This window comes from Hipposideros armiger, unplaced genomic scaffold (genome assembly GCF_001890085.2).
Source record: "Hipposideros armiger isolate ML-2016 unplaced genomic scaffold, ASM189008v1 scaffold_788, whole genome shotgun sequence".
Lineage (NCBI taxonomy): Eukaryota > Metazoa > Chordata > Mammalia > Chiroptera > Hipposideridae > Hipposideros > Hipposideros armiger.
In genome coordinates this window covers 430,165-452,806 of record NW_017732138.1, presented here as the reverse complement: position 1 = coordinate 452,806, position 22,642 = coordinate 430,165, and the positions used below count along the sequence as shown (strand labels likewise).

Genomic DNA, 22,642 nt, shown 5'->3' with positions numbered 1-22,642 from the left:
CAGAAGTTCGGGACGCAAGCTCAAGTTCAGGTGCGCCCGAGTGTGCTGTTGGGTGTACACTCAGCTCTGAGGGTCTGTCCAGATTTACTGTGTTTTCATCTGGCACAGCCCTGCTTGAGAGCAACTGTGGGGTGTGATGAGGTGTTCTCAGGGTAAACGTGGTGCCTGTGGATGGAGTCAGTGGTCCACTCCTGGAGCCTGCAGCCCTGAAGCTTTCAAGCCGGTAGGCAGGAAATGATCTGGTGCTTAGGGTCATGTCTGTAAGCTGGGAAAGGTAAAACAGCCTAAGCGTGGCGGGACTTTCTGAGAGCTTTCTGGTTAACTTGCAGTTCGCATAGCAGAATCTTTGTTTGCTTTTTACCTGCTTATCAACTCAGAAAAACTGATGGGAGTTAGACAGTTGCACCGCTCAGCTCAAGGTGCTGTGTTCAATTAGTTACAGGTGGGCGTAGCCACCATCCCATGCGGGAGTTTGTACCGGCAGCCTTGTTAAGAGCGCGCGCTCTATCCCCTGAGCCACCTGGGCGGCAGCTCAGCTCAAGGTGCCGAATTCAGTCTTTAATTGCTGGCAGGCATAGCCCACCATCAAACAGGCAGTCTTATTGTTAGGAACACGTGCTCTCACCAGCTGAGCCATCCTGCCACCTGTTGGCAGCTCAGCGGCAGCTCAGCTCAGGTGCAGCATCACTGGCCCGTGTGGGAATTGAACCGGTGACCCTGTTGCTCAGAGCTCGCACTCTTGAGCAAGCTCTTAACCATCTGAGCCACTCGGCCAGCCCCCTGGGTTTTATTTTTAAGTTAACCCACTAGTTTGCAAACGTGGCTTTAAAAAAAAATATATATATATATATATATATATGTATATATATGTATTTATGTTATATATGTGTGCATATATATGTGTGTGTATATATACACACACATGTAGCACACATATATATGTATGCATATGTATATGTATATATAAATTATGTATATGTATATATACATTATGTATATGTATATATAAAAGTCCAGAGTCTCACCACCTGGAGTGTCTGCTTCACTGGGTAACTGATATAGAGCAAGGATTGACGGAGACTCTCGAGTGATCTGCAATGGCTCAGGAGCCTAATTTTGACCCCTTATATCCTCAGAGTTGAGAAAGGAAGGAGAACAAATACATAAACTGAATGCATTCATTCTGACTTCAGCTTTCGTACAGGTTTTACTTCTCTCCACTAATCTTTTTTTTATTTACTTTCACCACTTATAAGTGTCTTTGGTTTTTACCATTTTAGCCATGTTTTAATTGTACAGTTCAGTAGTGTTACGTATATTCACATACATTGTAAAACAGATCTCCAGAATATTTTCATCTTGCAAAACTGAAACTATACCCACTGAACACTAACTCCCCCTCCCTCACTCCCTAGTCCCATCCACCATCCTACTTTCTGTCTACGAATTTGACTACTCTAGGGACTTCATATGAGTAGATTCCTACCATATTTGTCTTTTTGTGAGTGCCTTATTTCACTTAGAGTAAGGTCCTCAAAGTTAATCCACTTTGTAGCATGTGACAGGGTTTTTCTTCCTTTTTAAGGCTGAGTAATGTTCCACTGTATGTATGGACCACGTGTTGCTTATCCATTCATCTGTCAGTGGACACTTGGCTGCCTCCACTTCTTGGCTATTGTTAGTAATTGTATGCTCCTGTAACAAGGGTGTGCAAATGTCTCTTCATGTTTTCTTTCAGTTTGCTTTCAGTTTTCTTTGTTATATACCCAGAAGTGGAATCCCTGCTCATACATTAATTCTATTTTTAATATTTTGAGAAGCTGTCATACTCTTTTCCACAATGGCTGCACCATTTTACATTCCTACCAGCGGTGCACAAGGGTTCCAATTTCTCTATATCCTTGTCAACACTTACTTTCCATTATTTCCTTTTTAATAGTAGTCTCGTAATGGGTGTGAGGTGATACCTCCTTGTGATTTGGATTTGCATTTCTCTGATGATTAGTGACATTGAGGATCTTTCCATTTGATTTTCAAATATGTTCTCTCATTCTCAGGTTACCTTTTTACTCTATTGATTGTGTCTTTGCTAATAGCATGAAGTATTTCAGTTTGATGTAGTCCCATTTTGTTGCCTTTGTTTTCGGTGTGCTATCCAAGAAATCTTTGCCAAATTCAGTGTCAACATCAGCTTTCTCCTGTGTTTTCTCCTAGGAGTTTTATTGTTTGAGGTCTTACACTTGGTCTTTAATCCATTTTGAGTTAATTTTTGCATATGATGTAAGGTAAGGATCCAATTTCATTCTTTTGCATGTAGATATCTAGTTTTCCCAGCACCATTTGTTAGAGAAACTGTCCTCTCTCCATTGAGTGACTTGGTGCCCCTGTTCAAGACCATTTAACTATAAGCAAGAATTTATTTCTGGGCTCTCTGTTCTATTCCATTGTTCTGTATGTTTGTCTTCATGCCAGTACCATACCGTTTTGATTACTATTGCTTTGTGAGTCCTCCAACTTAGTTATTTTTCAAAATTTGTTTTGGCTATTCAGGGTCCCTTGAGATTCCATATGAAATTTAAGATGAATCTTTTTTCTGTTTCTGCCCAAAAATGCAGTTGGGATTTTGATAGGGATGGTGTTATGTAAGTGTTATTTTTGAAATAGGAAGACATTTTTTTAAAAACCACCTCAGAAGTTTGCTGGAATAGTTTTGGCAAACAAAGAAGCCTCGCAGATACCCGGAAGATGGGATACACAATTTTTCACATGTTCTTACTTCCCTTGACATAATAGTTATTGGGTTATTCTATGAACCTGTGCAATACCTAGAATCCCTTTCCACAGATACCATCTGTGGAGAGCCATCCAGGCTCCCCTTCCCCCGGTCGTGGTGGCAGTCCCCCAGACACCCTCAGGCTTGAAAGACTGATAATTAGGGTGAATTAAATGGAGACAAGCTCACAACCTACATACAATAAATATCATGCTCATGTGGAGCCATTTGACTGAGGATGAGAAAGTGTCATCTGACCTTCACTCCTGGGTGAGAGAGTGTGTCAGGAAACAGCCCCGGATTTTAGAAGGCACTACAGTGATGCCCACACCTTCCTGGAGATGACAGGAGATTTTCTAGAGGACAGGTGGTGCGTGAGTGTGGCTGGGGAGCTTGGGCATTTTTTGGTGAGGCTGTTCTCTAAGAAAGTTGTGTTGGAGAATTCATCATGGGGACTGTTTTTGTGAGTTGGCCTGTCATCTCTGAAACCTAGCCCCTAATGTGGTGTTACCTCAGCAGAGCCCTGGTTCCTGGTTAGGAAGCAGGTGGGGGAGGCCATGGGGAGCCAGGAGGGGCTGGTCATGGAGGGGTCCCTGTAGGCGCCCTTGCACGGGAGCCGAAGACATGTGCAAGGGAGGATTGCTGTGGCAGCGGCATCTCAGGCCCCCGTTCCTCAGCTCTCCCGTGAAGGTGCTTATGTTTCCTTTCACCTGTAGCTAAAGTGGGATGGGGTGGCCTGGCACAGACTGTCCTCCTGTAGCTAAAGTGGGATGGGGTGGNCCTGTAGCTAAAGTGGGATGGGGTGGCCTGGCACAGACTGTCCTCCTGTAGCTAAAGTGGGATGGGGTGGTCTGGCACAGCTGTCTGGAGGATGGCTTCTCTCCTACATGCTTGTTCATCTCTGTCCTTTCACAGGGAGATGTTCCTGAGGGCTTTGCGCTGTATGGCAGGTGGCACCCGCACTGGCCAGTAAGAGTTGTGGGTGGTGATGTTAACATGAATGCCTGTGCACCAGGGGAAGTGTGTTTCCGGAATCCGAATTGTTTTTGCCATTCATGGCTTTAAAAACCACCCTCTCTGACTGTCATGTCAGAGTCCGGTTCTGTGTGTACAAGATACTTAAAAATAAAGTGAAAGACTGCTTTCTCCTATACTTTTGTGCCTTTCTTTTATATCAGATTTGTTTTACAAATTAGAAGCGTTGTTTACTTGAGATCTTCACAATTAATTCTGTGTCTGAAAAAACCAGTCTTCCTTCTGACTTGAATGCTGCATCTGGGACAGAGCTTCTTAGAAAACTCGCTAATCAGATGGACCCTAATTAGAGCAGGAGACCGGCCCAAATAAATGACCCAGCACATGTTTTTGTTCAGATAATTAGACTTTCCATTTTTGTTTAAAGTTCTTCTAATTGCAAATGTAAATTAGTTTTGGGCCGGCCGAGTGGCATGTTGGTTAAGAGTTGGCTTGGGACTCCAGCTCTGAGCAGCAGGGCCCTGGTTCGGATCCCACATGAGGGCCAGTGACACTGCTCCCTCTATAGCAAAGATGGTGAACAACAGCTCGACCTGGAGCTGGGCTGCCGTGAGTCGCTGGTGACGGCATAGGCTGTAGTGGAGCTGCAGTGGGCTGCCATAAGCTACCATGAGTGGCCAGCAGCCAGCGTGAGCTGCCGGCAGCCGTCGTGAGCTGCCAAGAACCGCTGTGATCGGCCGTCCAGTGGCTGGCGACCAATCTGCCTCAGCCAGGAAGAGCACAATGACAATATCAACATGGGCCAGTGAAGCAATGTCCTCCACAACTAGACTGAAGAACAAAAGGACAGCAACTTGTCTGTTCCCCTCCCCCAATTCCCCAGTAAAATCTTTAAAAAAAAAGTAAATTAGTTTCTATGAAGAGTATTAAAATAACCGGAAATTCAGTGAAAGGTATATAAACACCTTTATTATACAGTCCGAACTCTTAGATGTTCAGAATTTTTTAGTGTTTTTCTTAGAAATAACACACTTCCATTTTGTCTCCTTTAGTTGACCAGATATACCACCTGGCCTCTCCAGCCTCCCCTCCAAACTACATGTATAACCCCATCAAGACACTAAAGACAAACACGATCGGGACATTAAACATGCTGGGTAAGTTGCTCTTGTCTGGTTTTGCAGCTGTTTGGGAATATTGTAGACAACTCCAATACAGGTTATTGACTATGCTATGTGAGTTTGATCCTGGTCTTTACACCCCTCTCTCAATCCTGCCGGGGCCATTTCAATGTGACTTTGCCATCAGAATCAGTCCTGGGGGAAACAATCATTGTAGTAACCACTCTGGGTTGCCTCAGTTCAACCCCCCAGGATGACCACCTGTACTTCCAAGTGACAACCCAGCCTTCCTCCGCTTCCTGTCTGACGGACATTGTGCCTGCCTCCCTGCAGGAAGGGAGTACTGGTGGCTCTGCTCCAAGATTGGGTTGGAGTGGACTGCACACATGGGCGCACACACACATGGGTTTCAGGAGCACTTCTGGAAGGAGTGAGAGGAGAGTTGTCCTGACAGGGTTGTAGAAACCTGGCTCCAGCCACAACTGCAGGATTCACCGTAGATGTGAAAGACGAGAGTGAGCACCATTAAAGGTGGCCACACATGTACTCACAAACAACATGCTGTGGATAATACGCACGTGTCTGTGCTTGAAATTACAGGCATGCTTAAGCTTGGCACAAGATTTCAAAAACTAGGGGTTTTGATTAGTTGCAAAGTGGAAGAAAGGAACCGCTTTTTAAAATGTCGAGTGAAAAATGGATTTAATTATAGGAACATTTAAAACAGGTACTATAAATGGATCAGGGAACGACAGCACTACATTTTAATTTGAGCAGAGCATCCAACAAGGGTCTGAAAAGGCAGCTGGAGGTTGGTTTTCAAGTCTCTTAGACAACATTTTGGGGGATCAAGCTCTGCGTGAAGTAAAAGGATTCATTCTTATGGTCTTAGCAAGGGCATTTGTCCTCTTGTGTTGTGACCTCTGCCCTGGTCACCAGAGAGAAGATAGCGCCCCCCACTTCTGCTTTGAGATATGGTGTTTTGGAGGACGCCCCCCATTCTTGCCCCTGCAAGCTCCTTCCCCCTTCTTCATGCTTTTTCTCTGCCTCCCCAGACCCTTCCTTCATACCAGAACTAGACACAATAGAGGAAAAGCCACCAAGCACGTGATGTTTAAAAAGATACTCATTCTACCGGGTTAGGCAACGCAGGCACGGTGCCTAAGGCGCGCAGGCCTACACACACTGTCCTATTCACTGTGAGATAAGGATTATTCTCAGGCTCTTCTGCCAGGGAACTTAGCATCTCAGGGGAGACAGTGCAAGGGCAAGGAATCAGTGACGCCGCACGGGAAGGGAAAGGTTCCAAAAGAGAGGCACCAGGGAGGTGCTGTTAAGAGTTCATGGTGCAGGTGACTCTTGGCCTTGGGCTTGAACCATGAGTGAGCTGGGACCTGGAGGTCTTGAAGGAATGGCAGTGGGTCTTCTGGGAATGACATGGACAGAAGCTGAAAAGAAACAACTGCTAGGCCAGAAAGAGACCCAAATGGGACTTTGTGTTCTGAGCTGAAAGGAGCCGTTTTGCACTGGAGACAAGATGCACTGAAGGTCGCCCGGCTCCTTCCTCTGGGGCTTCGCCCCCTCCCTGGTTCCGTGCTTGGCTTCCTCATGGTGAAACCTGTCTGTCCCGGCTCTGCACATACACCTGGGGACTCCTGCAGCCCAGGTGTGTGCCCCTGGCTTCGCCCAGGAGGGACCCCGTGGTAGAGGAGGCGTTCTGTGTCCTGAGTGCATCCGTGTTACTGTCCTGGTTGTGATACTGACTGGAGTTTTGAAGGTTTCTACTGTTGGAGGCAGCTGGGTAAAGGGTATGTGGGATCTCTCTGTTACTTCTTTCAGCTGAATTTGAATCCACTATTATCTCAAATTAAAGGTTTAATGGAAAAAAGACCTTGGGATCGTTCATTTTGAAGCTGCCACCATTTCTCTGAGTGACGTGGAGTGGTGAATCAGAGAAGGAGGCGAGCCTGTGGTGTGGGGAGCCTCTAAATCCCGTGTCACACTGTATCCCACTACCACTGTCATCCTCGGCACATGGTGGTCTTTGCGCAGGTTGTCTCCAAGTCCTTACCTGTCAGCAACTCTTCTTTTGTTTTTGATGCGCGTCTTCATGGCTCCCCCGGGTGCTTCTGCACTCACACCCTGGGTCTCCTCACGCCCGGACCCTTGTGCCTGGCCTGGCCTCCCTCATGAGTGGCCGCAGGTTGTGTGTGCACGCCTCCCCTCTCCCTCTTCAGGCCCCGTGTGCCATGCGGGGTGCTGAGGCTGTGTGTGTGGCCCCCAGAGTCTGTGTCTGGGCAGTGAGGCTCCCAGGTGGAATACGTTTGGGAAGCCCTGAGTTAAGGAAAGGGCTGTGGGGTTATTTTGTGCAGGGTTTGAAGGAGGACTTGCCACACTTATGTGAGCACCATAGTCATGATGTTCTAGTACATTCTGCATGTGAAGGGTAAATGCAGGAAAGGGTTCAAGGCAGGACGGAGGAACGTGGCGAGCGGCTTTGGAGAAGGGGCTGTTTGAGCTCACCCTGGAAGGAGACAGGAGGCGGGTGGAGGTGCCTAGACGGGCTTGGGTTGAGCACGGTTGGAAGATGCTAGGGAGCCCGCTGAGGAAGCAGCAGGTGGGCCATTCTGGAGGGAACAGTGGGAGTTAAGGTGCAAAAGGCCTTGCCTTCTGCCAACCAGCGTGAAGCTACCTGATAAGACGCTGGGTGATATGCTGGGGTAAAAGAAAGCTTTGGGAAGCTCCTCAGATCACCTCATCAAACCAACAGAGTCTGCGTTTGGCCCTGCATACAATCATAAGTATCCAATTAATTACTGTGCTTCAGAGGGTCCATGTGTTTTTCTAACTATTTTTGTTGTTATTTTGTTTTTATTTTCTAAGTAGGAACTGCAATAAGAGTGGATAATTGAAAATGCATGGATAATCAGATACCATTAATACCAAAAATTGCTTAAATTGGCCCCAAAAATATGCATGCGCATATGTATTTACCTTGTTTCTCTGAAGCTGACAGTTTCTCTTACCATGTCTCTGCCTCCTGTAGGGCTGGCAAAGCGAGTCGGTGCTCGTCTGCTCCTGGCCTCCACGTCAGAGGTGTATGGAGGTGAGTTGTGGGGGGCTCCCACAGGGGATGCTCCCTTGGCCCCCTGGACCATTTGCATCCTGTCTTAGGTGAAGAAAAAATCAACACTGAGTCCAGGATTCCGTTTCTAAGAAGGCCCAGCCTGCTCTCCCTGTTCCAGTGCGGGCAGCTAAGATGCTTTCCATCCCGGCTGGCCGTGGTCCCCAGGCTCCCTCCTTTGACTGGGACGAACCTGTTTTTCTCCCATTGACGCACACCCTCAGGAGACCTTGCCAACAAGGACCTGCCACTCACAATCCCACAGAAGTGTTTTTGCCATTCTGCTCTGAAAGTACCCTGGAGATCACATGCATTAGGGAATTTTTTTTCCAGTTTAGCTGGTGTGTGTTATTCTTCAGCATAGCAATGCGTGCCGTGAGCCTGACCCACCGAGAACTCGGGTTGGCCTTTGAAGCTTGCTTGGTGAAAAGACTTGTGCTGATGCCTCACTGTTGCGTAACGGTTCCTGGAAGAATCTTAACTGGATTGTGCCAGAAATGTCAAGGGCCTGTTCTGCAAACCTGCAGCATCACCACCCTCCCCAGGCCCATCAGGAAGCGAGTGCCAGGAGCAGGATGAGGGTTAGGTTTTTAGTTCACGTGGATTTCCATTCAGCCTCACGCGAGCTGGATGTAGGGTTTCGAAGCCCTGCTGCGTGGATGCAGCCAAAGTCAGACTCTGCCGTGAAGGAGTGTATCTCCTTCGCAGTACTGTCAGGGTCAGGCGGAATGGACGTGGAAGGGCCACATGGGAAGCGTTGCTGGTTTGGTTTTTTTTTTTAAAGTTAGGAAACCAAATGAAAAATCATAGAAACAGAAATTCCACTATACGCAGTTAATGTTCTTTGTCATCCCTGTGAAAAGACGGAGTGCTGCCCACTTGTTAGGTGGTTAGAGGGCAGAAGTGTCCACCTTCTCCCGTTCGCCATGCCATTTCAGGAGGTGGTGGTTGAGTGGCCTCGCATTCTCCCCACGCTGTGCTGTCCCTATCAGGACCCTACAGGGACGTTCCCCTTTGGCTTTAGATGATTCCTCTTGGCTTCCTCTGACGGGCTTCATATTGTCACAGAAAGAGGGGTGCCGATACAGTCTGATGGGCCCAGTCTGTAAATGCCTCAGCTCTAAAGGCGCTCGTGTTCTGTCCAGGAGAGCCCAGTGACCACCCTTCCACAGCTCTCCACCTTCCTCCCGTCTCATGCATCATCTACGCATCTCACAGTAGCTTGTGCTCTTTAGGGTCTCAAATCATCTCAGGCCTACCTCCCAGATCCCCCAGGCACTCGGCTCTGGTGTCTCACACCTGCAGTAGGCTGGCGTTGTGTGGAGCACATGCTTGCTATGAAAAGGGGAGACTGATTAAAAATCAGTTTTAACTAGCCCTTTACTCTTGTGATTACAAAGTGATTTTTTTCCCTTTTTTTTCCAAAGTGATTTTGTGAGGGAACTTTTTTTCAAGCTGTGTCAGAAACCTTAGGCATCCTGGGCATTTCAGTCCTGATGGTGCCAGCCGAGGGGCGGATGGGCGTGCCCAGCCTTCTCGTTCTTGTCATTTGCCAAATGTGTGACCATCTCCTTTGGAGTCTGGCTTGCCCAGCCCTTGTCAAAATCCCCAGAAAAGGTCTGATGTCAATCATCTGTCACACCTGTGTGAATTTGAGTCATTGGTTTTCTTCTCTCAGAGAATATTTGCCTTAGACCTTTTCCCTCACCATGCAGTAAAAATGTGCCCTTTCTTAGAAGAATTTTAAAGCTCAGAAGCACATAGTAGAGAGGTCTGAGTGGGGTGCTTTTGCCGTGGTCTGGAGGAGGTGCCAGTCTCCTGTGTGTTCATGTCCCCTCCCTGCATGGGTACCATTGTACCCATAAGCCAAAGTCAAACCTCTGCTACAAGACATGCAAGAAATGAATTTATAACAGGTTCCCGTACCTTGTTCAGATTTCTTGGCAAAGATTTACGCATTTGATACCCTCGTTGTATAAAATTCCTGGTGTACCAGATAAATAGGTGTTAATTCACATTCCAAAAATATACTTGTGTTAAAAGAATTTGTTACTGGGTTTCCTTAAATTGTCATTCCCCTGGTCCATCTTAAAGTGTGATGGATTTACACACCAGAAGACTAGGAATTGGGAAATAGAAAACACGTGCTAATGGAACAAGCAGCCACTTGACCTGGGACGCTCCGTCCTCCCACCGACACTAGGCCAGGCCTCCAGGATGTCTCGTTTAGGTTCTCAGGTTGGCTCTGGTGATGGTACATAAGACAGTCATTTTCCACAGAGATGCTCTAAAATGTTATCAGTGAATACTTGCTTTGCCTTAATTATATATTTTATAACTATAAAATTGAACCATATATCTCTTCACATAGGTTATATTTAATTACAGTTTGTATAATAATCTAAAAATTAAGAAGAGTTTAAGGGAAAGAGGGGAGACTTTAAAAGTGAGAGCTTTGATTTTATAATTGTTTTTCCTGTGTAATACTGTATCACTTCGTAGGAGAGACAAGAACACCGCATCCCCCTGGAACTTAGAGAACGGCCTGTAAAGCACTGCAGTTCCCTCTGTAACATGGATCTCTCCATCAGTGAAGTTCCCCTTGGTCTTTCCACAGCTCTCTGTTGCATCATAAATATTCGGTGTTCATTATTCATATGGACTTGGAACCAAGGGGAGATGAAAACATAGTCTCCTTTTTCTCCCCCTCGTAGATCCTGAAGTCCACCCCCAAAGTGAGGATTACTGGGGCCACGTGAACCCGATAGGCCCCCGGGCCTGCTACGATGAAGGGAAACGTGTTGCGGAGACCATGTGCTATGCCTACATGAAGCAGGTATGATAGGAGCGGGTACGTGGGGCGCAGACGCAGAGCATGCAGCGCTCGCTGTAAAGGAGCGAAATGCCACGGTTACTGCTGGGATGGGTGCTGGGGAAGGAAGCCCAGGTTCCCTCTATTATGAATTAATGACATTATCTACAGCTTTTCCCATGTGTCTCCTTTGTTAATGACTTCTGGGGGATAAATTCTTAGGTGTGGAATACCGTCCCACAGCTAGGAGCAGTATGCTGCTTCATTGCCTTACTGGCCCCAGCAGTTAAGAAGTGTCTCTGTTTTCCAAAGCCTCTAAATCGGTGGACATTTTTTTAAACTTCCAGTTATTTGATAGGTATAAAATAAATTCATTATTGCTTTCACTTGAACCTCTTTAGGAACTGTTATTTCTATTTATTTATTTACTATTATTTTCTGCTTTCTTAATGACTCATGCTATGCAGGGGAAACTTTCCCCTGGAGAGTTTCATGTCTTAGATTTGCTCACCCATGTGCTGTAGCAGAAAAAGCCCGTGGACTGAGAAGCGGAAGGTCTGGGTTCCCACCCTGGCTCTGCCTCCAAGTCCTCAGGGATGTGACCCGAACCCTTGGTCACTGGGTTCTTGTCTGTGACTTGGGGTTCAGCACATTGTCCTGCCTGTCTCAGGGCTGTGCTGGAGCCGATGACACATCCCGACAGGGCTCCCAAGGGCCGGGCGAGGGCCTGGCTAATGCATCCATTTCTCAGTGACCCAGTTGTGTGGCCCAGCGTTCTGAGACCCTCACGGACATGCCCATATTAGAGGAAGGGACATGTGGACAGGACAGGCTAGGGACAGATGTGCGGTGGTCCATGCTCTCAGGACTTGAAGAGGAGTTGGCATATGTCCCTAGGAGCAGCGTTGTCAAGCCCCGGGTTCCGCCTGCAGGTGAGCCCAGGGTTCAGACAGCTGTGGACTTCATGCCAGGGGAGAGGCGCGTTTGGGTGCCTGGCAATGAGTCTCCCGCCCGGGCTGGGTGTCCCTCAGCATCTTTTTTTTAATGAAATACCAACATTAGAGACCCACAAAATAACCTTGTGCTGATGTAGCATTTTGTCGATTTCTCAGCCAGAAGCAGAACTAATTTCTTTCTAAGCTACTTTAGGCAGTTAGCTTTTATTATCCATTTATTTTAAGAAACATTGATCAGTTTTAGAAAGGACATAACTTTATCATTTTTGAGCCCAAAATATCTTGACCCCAAAGTTTAAGATGGCCTCCCAGATGCACAGCATAGCCTGTACATATGTTGGTACTTAAGGAAACTTGAGTATGTTGGGGACACGTAATTGCATTTTACTGCATCGTAAGTCTGCAGGGGATTGTGCCTCTCAGCTGTTTTCTTTTGCTTTCAGTCTTGTGTTTCTCAGTGAATTTTTACATAGGTAAAGCTGGTAGGCAAATAGGACATTTTTATTGAACTTTTAGTTTGTATTAAATGATTCACTGTAACTGAATTGATAAATTTGTAAGTATACGTGTTAGCTTCAGGTTAGAGCTCATGGTAATTATACTGTTTGGTAACAATGTAGTCAGCACTACTGAGCACTGACTGTATGCCCAGAACTGTAATGTACACTCGGGCACTAGCCAGGGTATGCATTTCACACACATACCAACACTACCATACATGTCATCTGGCTCGTGAGCTCGGGAATGTAGCTCCTAGATAACTCTGGAGCTATCGGCATTTACATTGCTGCTCACATAGGTCTCGGGAGATGAATGGCATTGGCAGCATTGTCCTGAAAACTGTACAGCAGTGTGTCTGTTAGAAGCCCCTCTGTGGACAGCCAGTCTCTGGCTGAGTGTCCCTATCAGGAGGGTGTCCTGCACAGCAGGACCCTGCCTTGTGCAGTCCTATCATTCACTTGAAGGATGCTCTACTGTGGAATGTCTGGCACGTGCTTCACACGCAGGAGGCCCCATCAGATGGTTGTTGAATGGATGGAAAAGTCGCATCCGTGGTCCAGTTAATGCTCTGCCTGGGGTGGGCTGGCCTCTGTGAGGGTCAGCCTGGGTTAGGGCTCAGTCCGTTTAATCTCCCCTCCTTCCCACGGCCCTTTTGAGGTGGGTGTGGGTAGTCCGTTTTACAGATGGAAGTGTGGGCTCTAAAACTTGTTTCCAGCCCCCTGGCCTATGAGCAGAGCTCGAACCCAGGACTGGCAGCCTGTAGGGCGTGCTTCTCCCCCTCTCCCGGCCGTCCTGGTGGGCCACTGTGGGTCAGGAAGCTTGGCTGAGCTAAAGAAGATGCAGCTCCGAGTCCAAGGGCATCCGGGCTCCTTGGAAGCACACATGGTCATGTGACGAACCCCAGGACAAGCAGTCCAGGTGGCATTGCGTAGAATCACCATTGCTCCTCGGGGCTCATCAGCGAGGGTCTGCACTGTGATGTTGTCAATTTCTAGTTCTAAATGTGCAACTTTTAGGACAAAAGTCCGAACTTTAAGTATTATGATTTATGCTATCTAGAGACTAATGAAGGGAAAAAATGACCAGAAAGAAGGATGTACCGGGTGGAATATCAGTAGTGTGTCTTTGGCATGTTTTTAATTAATTACTCAATAACTTAAATTATTCTTTTTTATACATCCTAAGTATACTCCTAAGTATAAATTATAATTTTACTTCTCCCACATGGTACGTGGATATATTTTACTCTGAGTAAACCTAGTATATAAGGATTGAGAATATAAACAAGGTAAAATAGAGGTAAGAATAATCTTTTTATAGATTTTCCCTTTTCTGAAGGATTCTCTTCTGAGTTTCTCTTAATTAAATATGCTAATGTATTCAAATTAGAATTTGATTTGTCCAAAAACTCTTATCGCAAGTATACACTTCAGAGATGTGAATGCAAAGAGAAGCTCCCTTGAGTTTTCTTCCAAGGGATGGAATGAGATGCAAGTTGGCATCAAAGGGCATAGCATCTTCCACACATACTTTGAGCTTGTCAGAGAGGAATTAAATTGCAGCTGCTGTGTGCACTTGGATGTGGTGGTTTTATAAATGTGGGGACCTCTCTGTTGTGCTGTGGCCAGTGCTTGGTGTGTGTGTGAGCTCACCACCCAGCGTGAGGCTGATGCTCAGGGCCCGCCCACTGGGTGGGGTCTGCAAACAGGCCGCCATTCATAAAACCAGACTGGCAAAGCAGAAAGACAGAAAACTGAGAAATCCTCCAGTCCAGAGGCTATGACATGACAGTATGGCTTTGTTTTATTTTCTGGCATCAGAACACCTTTTAAAAAATTAAATACTTTGTATGTATATTGTATTTTACTTTTTAAAATATGCTCAGCAAGCAGCTAAAACAGGTCAAATGTTTGAGGGGTAAGATTCACGCCCGAGGAGTTAAGACCCCCTGGCCTGGACCCACCCAGCTCTTTGGCTTGCTTGCTGGGCACCCACTCGCCACGCCCACTTGCCCCACCTAGAAGTTGGCAGAGCAACACTATTCCCTCCTGGCCTCTTTGGGAGCGTAGCCTGCTGGGTAGCCAACACCCGAGAACGATTGTTACCATACAGCTAAAGCAGGGCTGTTGCAGAGATTTCGAGGTGGCTCTGTGTTCTTTAATGGCCTCGGACTTATCCCCAGGTAGGGGGCAGACCCCATCAAGATGCGTTTATGAGAGCCATAGGGGAATTGTGTGGTTCAGCCTGCGGGCAGCCTGGCGCTGATGTGCATGTACTTCTCAGGGGCACGAGGAAGATGAAGGAAGTGTCACAGAGTCGGGCCTGCCAGACCTGGGAGCGCTTCCTGTTAGTTCTCTGTCCCGTCCCCTGTAGGTAAATATGCCCTGGTGCCTCCTTCAGGACAGGCTACCCACAGGGGAGGGGTGATGGTCAGCTTCTGGTCAGCGCCTGCTCTCCCCGTGCTGCATTTCTCTGTCCATCCTGGGCTCCTTTCAGTGAAGACACCAATCATGATTGTACCGCGGTGTTCAATGGCTTGAGAAAATACTCTCCAAGGAATAGTCACATTTTAAGAGCACTTTAGAGGGAGAGCCATTAAATCCCTGCTGGCAACATTTCTGTCCTTGGGACATGTGGGAGGGAGGATGCTGTGTCCCTTCCGTGTACCGCCTTATCGCCCTCACTGATCAGTCTGGGGCTGCCTCCCCAACCCTTCGCCCTCTTGACAGCAGCAAATGGGGACAGAGGCATTGGGACGCCAGCTTACCCATCTGGCTTCTACATCTTCCTGCAGCCTGGTCACTGTTACATCCAGAGCCCAGTCATTAAAATGGTCCTAGGTGCTGATTGGGAATGTTTCTGAGATACTTTACACAGGGAACGAGGTCAGAGTTCAAGGGCAAATACTGAGTTTAGAGCCATCATTTGGACATAGACAGGAATGATGACAGTTTTCAAAGCAGGACAGTTTTCAAAGCAGTTTCACGTATTTTCTTTTAATTCCTGTGATGGAGGCAGATGGATATTATTGTCCCCATTCCAAAGGTTAGGATGTTAAATCTTAGAAAACTGAAGTGACTTCCCCTGAAATGTGCAGCTAGTGAGTGACAGGACCTCCATGACAGCGAGCCCTCCAGGTATCCAGCCCCCCATCCCCCAGGCTCTCCCCAGTGTATTTCGCCCATTTGTGTTCCATGTGCTGCTTACCTGTGTGTACTGACATGTGCTCACCCATGTGGCACTTTGAGCATCCAGCCTCTCCAGCTCCCACTGGTTTTATGCTGATGGGACTCGCTTGCAGTAGCCGTGCTGGTTCTTGATGTAAGAGCCTCTTGATGCTTAGAGTTACTGTGAATGAGTCATGGTTCCTTCCCCACATGGGACAAAACCACAGACACAAAGTGAAACCCAGCCGTGCTTAAGAATGACTCAGCTCTCCCTGCCGTGTGTGTGTGTGTGTGTGTGTGTGTGTGTGTGTGTGTGTGTCCCTGGCCGATGAGCCGTCGAATGAGAGACAGCAGTTTGTGCATGTGTTGCTCACTGGTCCTTCAGAGGAGGGTTGCCCTTAAAAGAGGCATCATGATCTGGCGGGCACTTCCTGGGTTTTCATCCTGGGGAGCAGGCTTTGGGGTCACTGGCCCTTTCCTCAGGCCTCATATGGGGGGTGGTTATACCTTCCTCCAAGGTGTGGGCTCCCAGCAGGCCACCACTTTGAGCAGCCACATGGGTACCTGCTGACTGTCTACCCTTCCACCCGGGCCCCAGGGGCTGAGTGTCAGGTAGCTGACGGACTGTGCATGCTAAACGGGTATCTGTGTCCTGATCTCCTTAGAAAGAGCCAGTACATGAGAGGAAAGCAGGTCTCCATTGAGAAAGTCTTGGTTTATATTGATTTGATTTGGGAGGTGAGGCTTACGATGGAGCTAGTCTTGTTGGTGTAAACCAGGCTTGAGAGCTAGAGTTCTTAAAAAAGCATCGTGACTGTCTCTGTGGCTGCACCTGTCCAGAGGCGTTGTCCTGTGTCACCTAAGGTGGCGATTCAAACGGGAAAATCAAAACAAGCAGAGCCGTGTACAGGCTGGCCAGTTAGTGTCTGCAGAACTCTGCTTTTAGTGAGGCCATGTTCTAGAACGATCCTGAGGAAAGGGCTGGTCAAGACGACGAAAAGTGTTTGATTTGCTGCAACCCTTGCATAGCCCATTGAGCTTCCTCATGGCAGGCATGTGGGCTTGACTAGTATAAATTTGCTGAGGTTTTTCCAGTCTCTTCCTAGAATAAAGCCATATTTATCCACTCCTGATTCTTTCTTCATTTTAATTAAGTGCAAGTAGATTGGATACATTTGGGTTATTTTCTATTGAGATCAACATCTCTATCCTTCTCCCCTGCTCCCCTCCCCCCATTTTTTGAAATATTTCTAGTAAATTTAGTAGAGAAAAGGATTGATTTCAAATTCCTGTACCAAGTCTAACAGTTCAAATCTTAATCTGGAAAATCTTGTGAATGTGCTATAATGTATTGCTGGGAGGAGTTAGCAAAAATACAGTGCTTTGGTTTCTAAAAGTTAACTGTGTACTGGGTCCATTATTCCCAACCATTTCCTATCTCTGCACATGTAGAAACTGCACGTGAGGGACTCAGATGGGGTTGCTGTGGGCAGAGGTGGCCGGCCAGGTGGCTCCTGCCACTTTGAGACCCAATGTGGGCCCTTGGAACACTGCAGCTCGTGGCCTTTAACTCACTATTCTGGGGGCAGAGTTCTGTGCTCCGTAAGCCCCGTTAGCTAAGGGTCCCTTAGAGCCCTAGGCTGTGCCAGACCTGAGGTCATAGAAATAGAAAACAACTGTTTTGTCTAGCAGTGACACAGGAGCAACTAGTGTGTAACTGCTGGGCCCGTACTGAGGGCTACACAGGGATCACTTTAATTTTATAATACCCTCTAAGGGAAGCTCTGCTCCTCTCCCAATTTTACTGTGACAGAGGGTAAGTAAGTGGCAGGCTGGTTAAGCCACAGAGCTGGGTGGCACAGGAGCCCAGGCCCTCACACCACCATCCCACCTGCCTCAGACACCCAGAAAAATGCATCTGTAGTCTGATGGACCCAACAGATTAGAAGCATGGACTCTGAAAAGCCACTAATTCAGAGTCTGTGGTAAAATATTTAACGTTTGTATCCATGAGAAAACAGTCTGTGAAATTAATAATTAAATAAGATAATTTAGAGAAGGCTTTTAATGCTTAAAACATACTTCCCTGAGTACTTATTTGAAAATAGGCTTTACCTGATTACAAAAGTAATGCATGTTTATTGTAATAAAAATAGAAACGATAAAAAATACACAGAGGAGGAAAATGGATGTTTATAATCCCACCACACAGAGACAGATGTGTTTTAAACAGTGTTTTCTCAGTGGAACAGGTTGGGGTGTATGTAGGCAGTGCTGCTCTTTAAGAATGCCTATATGTCTCTTCTTTTCTTAGATGAACGCTCCTTTTTCTTTTAATTAGCTATTAAACATTCACTGACATTAAAATCTGTATTGAGTGATAAATTTGCAAAAAGTATTTTATGGAAATAATTATAAGACAATATGCATAACATGATCCCAAGTGTTAAAATAGGTCTTTACTGGGGAAATAGTTTATATAAACACGTGTCTTCCAGGTGTTCCACCAGAATTTTAATGCCTCTGGTCTTGTGGTGGTGAGACCTAGGACATGTTTGACTTTGTTTAGTATAACTCTGTGTAGTTGGCGAGTTTGTTTACAATGAGCACATTGTACACAGTTCAATCAAAAATCCGTTTCCTATGGGAACGAAAAGTAGAATTGTTCTGACATGCTTTGTGTGCGGGGGCACTGGCAGGGCGGAAGCGTACGTGCGTGCTGCAAAACGAGACGCCGCTCACTTCCTCTGCTCTCTGTTCCAGGAAGGCGTAGAAGTGCGAGTGGCAAGGATTTTCAACACGTTTGGGCCGCGCATGCACATGAACGACGGCCGGGTCGTCAGCAACTTCATCCTGCAGGCGCTCCAGGGCGAGCCGCTCACGGTATGCGCCCGCTTCCATGGGCAAAAAAGGTCGGCAACCGCCAGCAAGGGCTCATTGCTGCTTGATTTAGGGAATCACAGTCCTGAAGTTGCCGCTCTGTGTTTCTGTATGTCCCTGCTGCCTCCAGTGACAGGGACGGGAGGCTCATGCGTAGAACGCGGAACAGAGAAACGTGGAACTCGAGTCACCGTGCTTTCCATGGGCTGCGGGCTTGGTCCATGCTCCCAGGCCTCAGTCTGCCTGCCTGCGGAGGCCTGCCTGGAAAGACCTTCCCCGACGTTGTCCTGGCCCACTGGCTGTGGCCGGGGCTGTGTCTATACTTAGTGCCCCTCAGGTGGCGGAGAAGTGGACGTGTGCTGAGGCGATGTGGGCAGTTTTCTCGGCAGTGCTGAGAAGCACTCCGTCTGCCCACTCCCCACGGGGGTGCGGCTTCTGGAGCCCGGTGGCCACCCGGTGGCCTGGGATGAGTGGTCTGCGCGCAGTGAGGGGGAGGCCCGGCTGCTCGCTGCCCTTGAGGAGCCCCTGTGGGGTCAGCGTGGGCGGCTTGCTCCACTCATCCCCGTCATCCCCTCACCTCCCTCAGGGAGGAGCGCCTTCCCTGCTCTGCCATGGGGTTTGCTGATTATTTTGGTTGGTTTTCTTTGGTTTTGCCAAATCTTCCCTGCTGTCCTCCTTTACTCTACCTTCTTCTCTTTCCTCCATTCTGTCCCATTTCTCTCCCTGCCTTTCTGCCTCTCTTCTTTGCTCTTCAATCTGTGACCTTCAGTGGGCCCGTTAAAGCTCAGTGTTTGGTGGATCTCCAGACTAGATAAGCATCCTGGTACTCTGAAAATCCTGCAGGATGGTTTGTTTATCAGCTGAATATATTCCAGGGGGGGAAACTCATAGCTATGTGAACATATGCATCTACCTATATATCCATCTGTCCATCTCTTCCCTTCTCTCTCTAGCTATCTACCAGTAGAGTTAGTTACTGTTTCTGTTTTTTTATCGTTACATCTGTTTACTCATTTAATGCTCACAACAGGTCCCTGGGGTGCAGGTAATATTACTGTCCCCATTTTCCAGCTGGGGAGACTGAAGCCCAGCGATTAGATAAATTGCCCAAGCTCACGTGGCCAAACAGTGGCAGCTGTGCTTGAACCCGGAGCCTCCACTCTTAATCCCCGTTCTCCATGGTGGTCAGCTCCTTTGGGATGTGTTCGCTACACCACTATCAATTCAGAACAAAAAGCTTAGCCAGTTTAGAACCAAAAAAATGATGACTCCCCAAGGGCAAGACACATTGTCTCCTAGGTGAGTTTTTCTTAACACACAGGGGAAGGGTGAATTCAGACCCCAGCTGGAGGTGCGGACACCCCAAGCCTGCTCTCCCGCCCCCGTTCTCACGACATGCCAGCTCTGTGTCTTGGTGCCGGAGGACAGGCACACTGTGGTCACACTCAGGCCTTTCCCCACCGCCGCCACACACCGCACACCCCAGTGTCCTCGCCCCGAGTAGACCCCGGCCTGGGCCTTTCTCGCCTCTTCGCCCATCGCCCTGGGCCATGTCGCCATTTTACTGCTGCGGCCTCCTAACCACGCTCATGTTCCTGTCCCCTGCTCACAACCCAGCAGCCAGAGGGGTGGAAAGGGAGGGCAGGGACTTGAATGGCTTTCCATGTCCTGCGATGCCGGCACACCCAGCCTCAGCCTGAATCCTCTGCTCCTGCCTGTCTCCGGAATACTTACTTTCCGGGTGATCTCCCCGCTCTGTTGTCCTCTCTTTGGGGAGCCTTCTGGACCATTCTGTGCAAAATGGCACTCACCTGCCACTCTGCCCCTCTGAACCGTGCTTTTTATTGTTTTCATGGCACTTATCACCAACTGAAAGGTTAATTTTCCAGCCCCCAACCCTCTCTAAGTGTGAGCGCTTTGATGCCAGGAACTTTGATCCACCCTTGTCTGTGGCCCCTGCCCCTGGAAGAGTGCCTGGCACCCAGGTGGCATGTGATAAATGGGGTAGAATTACTGATTGAGATTAAGGTGGCTGCTTCCCTTTGTGATGAGCACAGGGGCTCAGTGACTTCTTCTGGAAGCTCGTGGTTGTAGTGTGCTTACAAGGTGGGGCGCGTTCTCACTCCCCGTGCCCCTCTGCCTGCCGTTGGCTTCCAAGGTGCTTGTGCACTGGGCCTCTTGGTCCAGCTGTTCTGTTGAGAATTCGTCACCTTCAGGGACATTCATGGTGCCTTTTTAGTCACCGCCTCAGAACTTTCCTTACACCGCAAGATCAGAACTGCATTGTTTGCAGAGCAAACTGTTAAAAGCCTTCTGAAAAGAACTTCTGGATTTATCGTCTCCTGGGCAGCAGCCGGGGCCCACGTGTCAGGTGGGAGAGCACGTCCCCCGCCCAGCTCAAGAATGTACCCGCTGTGGGCAGAGGTGACAACTCATGTGTTTTCTCCATGCTGTGCAAGCTTCCGTGCCAGTGACAGGAGAAAGCTGGCTGGTGCCATTCCAGACTGCAATTAGTCCAAAACATGCCGGGGTTCAGTCTTCTCTAGACGCCTCTGGTGGCAGGAGGCAGGAGTCCCCAAGGAGGCCTTTCAGAATGTGTTTGTTTCATCTGTCACACAGAATTCTGTTTCCCTTCAGTGATTTGATGAAGTCCTAACTTTTCATCCTCTTCTGTCCAATTGAGTGAGCATCTCCTGCTTTTGTCAGATGTTTTCATAGCGATGTCTTGGGGGAGGGGGTCGTACATCATGATTCTCTGGATCCAGCCCATCTCTGGCAGCACTTGGTTTATTAAGCAAGGAGAGTAAGGAGGGGTGTTCATCTTTTCTCCTCTTCTGCCTTGTTTCCAACAAGTTGTTTCTAAGACTAAATGCCTTTTCAGTGGTAGTTGGGAACACCTCAGTGTCTCATCTTCTCTTTTCCAAGCTGGGTTAATGTAATCACTTACCTTCCAGCTGATTTTTTCTGAAGCCCTTTGTTATCTTATCCCTCAGCACATTTTATTCTTTGGGCATGCCTTAGTGTCTTGAGTCACTGCTGTATTGGGTGCCTGTTAGGATAACTCGGGTAGTACATACAGGCAGACCTCGGAGGTATTGAGGTTTAGTTCCAGACCACCACAATAAAGCTAATATCACAATAAAGCAAGTCACATTAATTTTTTGGTTTCCCAGTGCATATAAGAGATATGTTTATGCTATACTGTAGTATATTAAGTGTGCAGTAGCATTGTGTCCAAAAATGTGCATATCTGAGTTCAAAAATACTTTACTGCTAAAATATGCTAATCACCATCTGAGCCTTCAGCAAGTCAGCATATTTTTGCAAGTGGAGGGTCTCACCTCAATATTGATGGCTGCTGAATGTTGATCAGGGTGTTGGTTGCTGAAGATTGGAGTGACTGTGACAACTTCTTAAAATAAGACAACAGTGAATTTGCCACATCAATTGACTCTTCCTTTCATGAATGATTTCTCTGTAGCATGTGGTGCCATTTGATAGCATTTTATCCACAGTAGAACTTCTTTCAGAAGTAAAGTCAGTCCTCTCAAACCCAGCTACTGCTTTATCTACTATATAATATTCTAAATCTATTTTTGTCACTTCAACAACCTTTATAGCATCTTCATCAGGAATAGATTCCATCTCAAGAAACCACTCTCTTTGCTCATGCATAAGAGCAAAGTTTTATCATGAGTTTACAGCAATTCAGTCACATCTTCAGGCTCCACTTCTAATTCTGGTCGTCTTGCTGTTTCCACCACCGTCTGCAGTTACTTCCTCCACTGAAGTCTTGACCCCTCAAAGTCATCCGTGAGGGTTGGAATCAACTTCTTCCAAATGACTATGAATGTTGATACTTTGACCTTTTCCCATGAATCATGAATGTTCTTAATGGCATCTAAAATGGTGAATCCTTTCCAGAAAGTTTTCAATTTACTTTGCCCAGATCCATCAGAGGAATCACTGTCTATGCCAGCTATAGCCTTATGAAATGTGTTTCTTAAATAATAAGACTTGAAAGACAAAATGACTCCTTGATCCATGGGCTACAGAATGGATGCTGTGGTAGCAGACTGCAAACAACATTCATCTCGTTGTACATCTCCATCAGAGCTCTTGGGTGGCCAGGCGCACTGTCAGCAAGCAGTAATAATTCAAAAGGAGTCCTTTTTTTTTTCTGAGCAGTAGGCCTCAACAGTAGACTTAAAGTATTCAGTAAACACTGCTGTAAAAAGATATGCTGTCACCCAGGCTTTATTGTTCCATTAATAGATACAGGCAGAGTAAATGTAGCATAATTCTTAAGGTTCCTTGTATTTTCTGAGTGATA

At 47.3% G+C, this 22,642-nt stretch overlaps 1 protein-coding gene across 1 annotated transcript in view; it reads left to right on the top strand.

Annotated features, from left to right (window-relative positions):
- The window catches only part of UXS1 (UDP-glucuronate decarboxylase 1), a 104,753-nt gene that overhangs the window by 70,557 nt on the left and 11,554 nt on the right, over positions 1-22,642 (top strand). The window contains exons 6-9 of the mRNA XM_019628414.1: positions 4,801-4,905; positions 7,916-7,975; positions 10,708-10,829; positions 18,193-18,312. Of these exons, the coding sequence (XP_019483959.1) occupies positions 4,801-4,905; positions 7,916-7,975; positions 10,708-10,829; positions 18,193-18,312 (407 nt within the window). The remainder of the gene's footprint in view (positions 1-4,800; positions 4,906-7,915; positions 7,976-10,707; positions 10,830-18,192; positions 18,313-22,642) is intronic.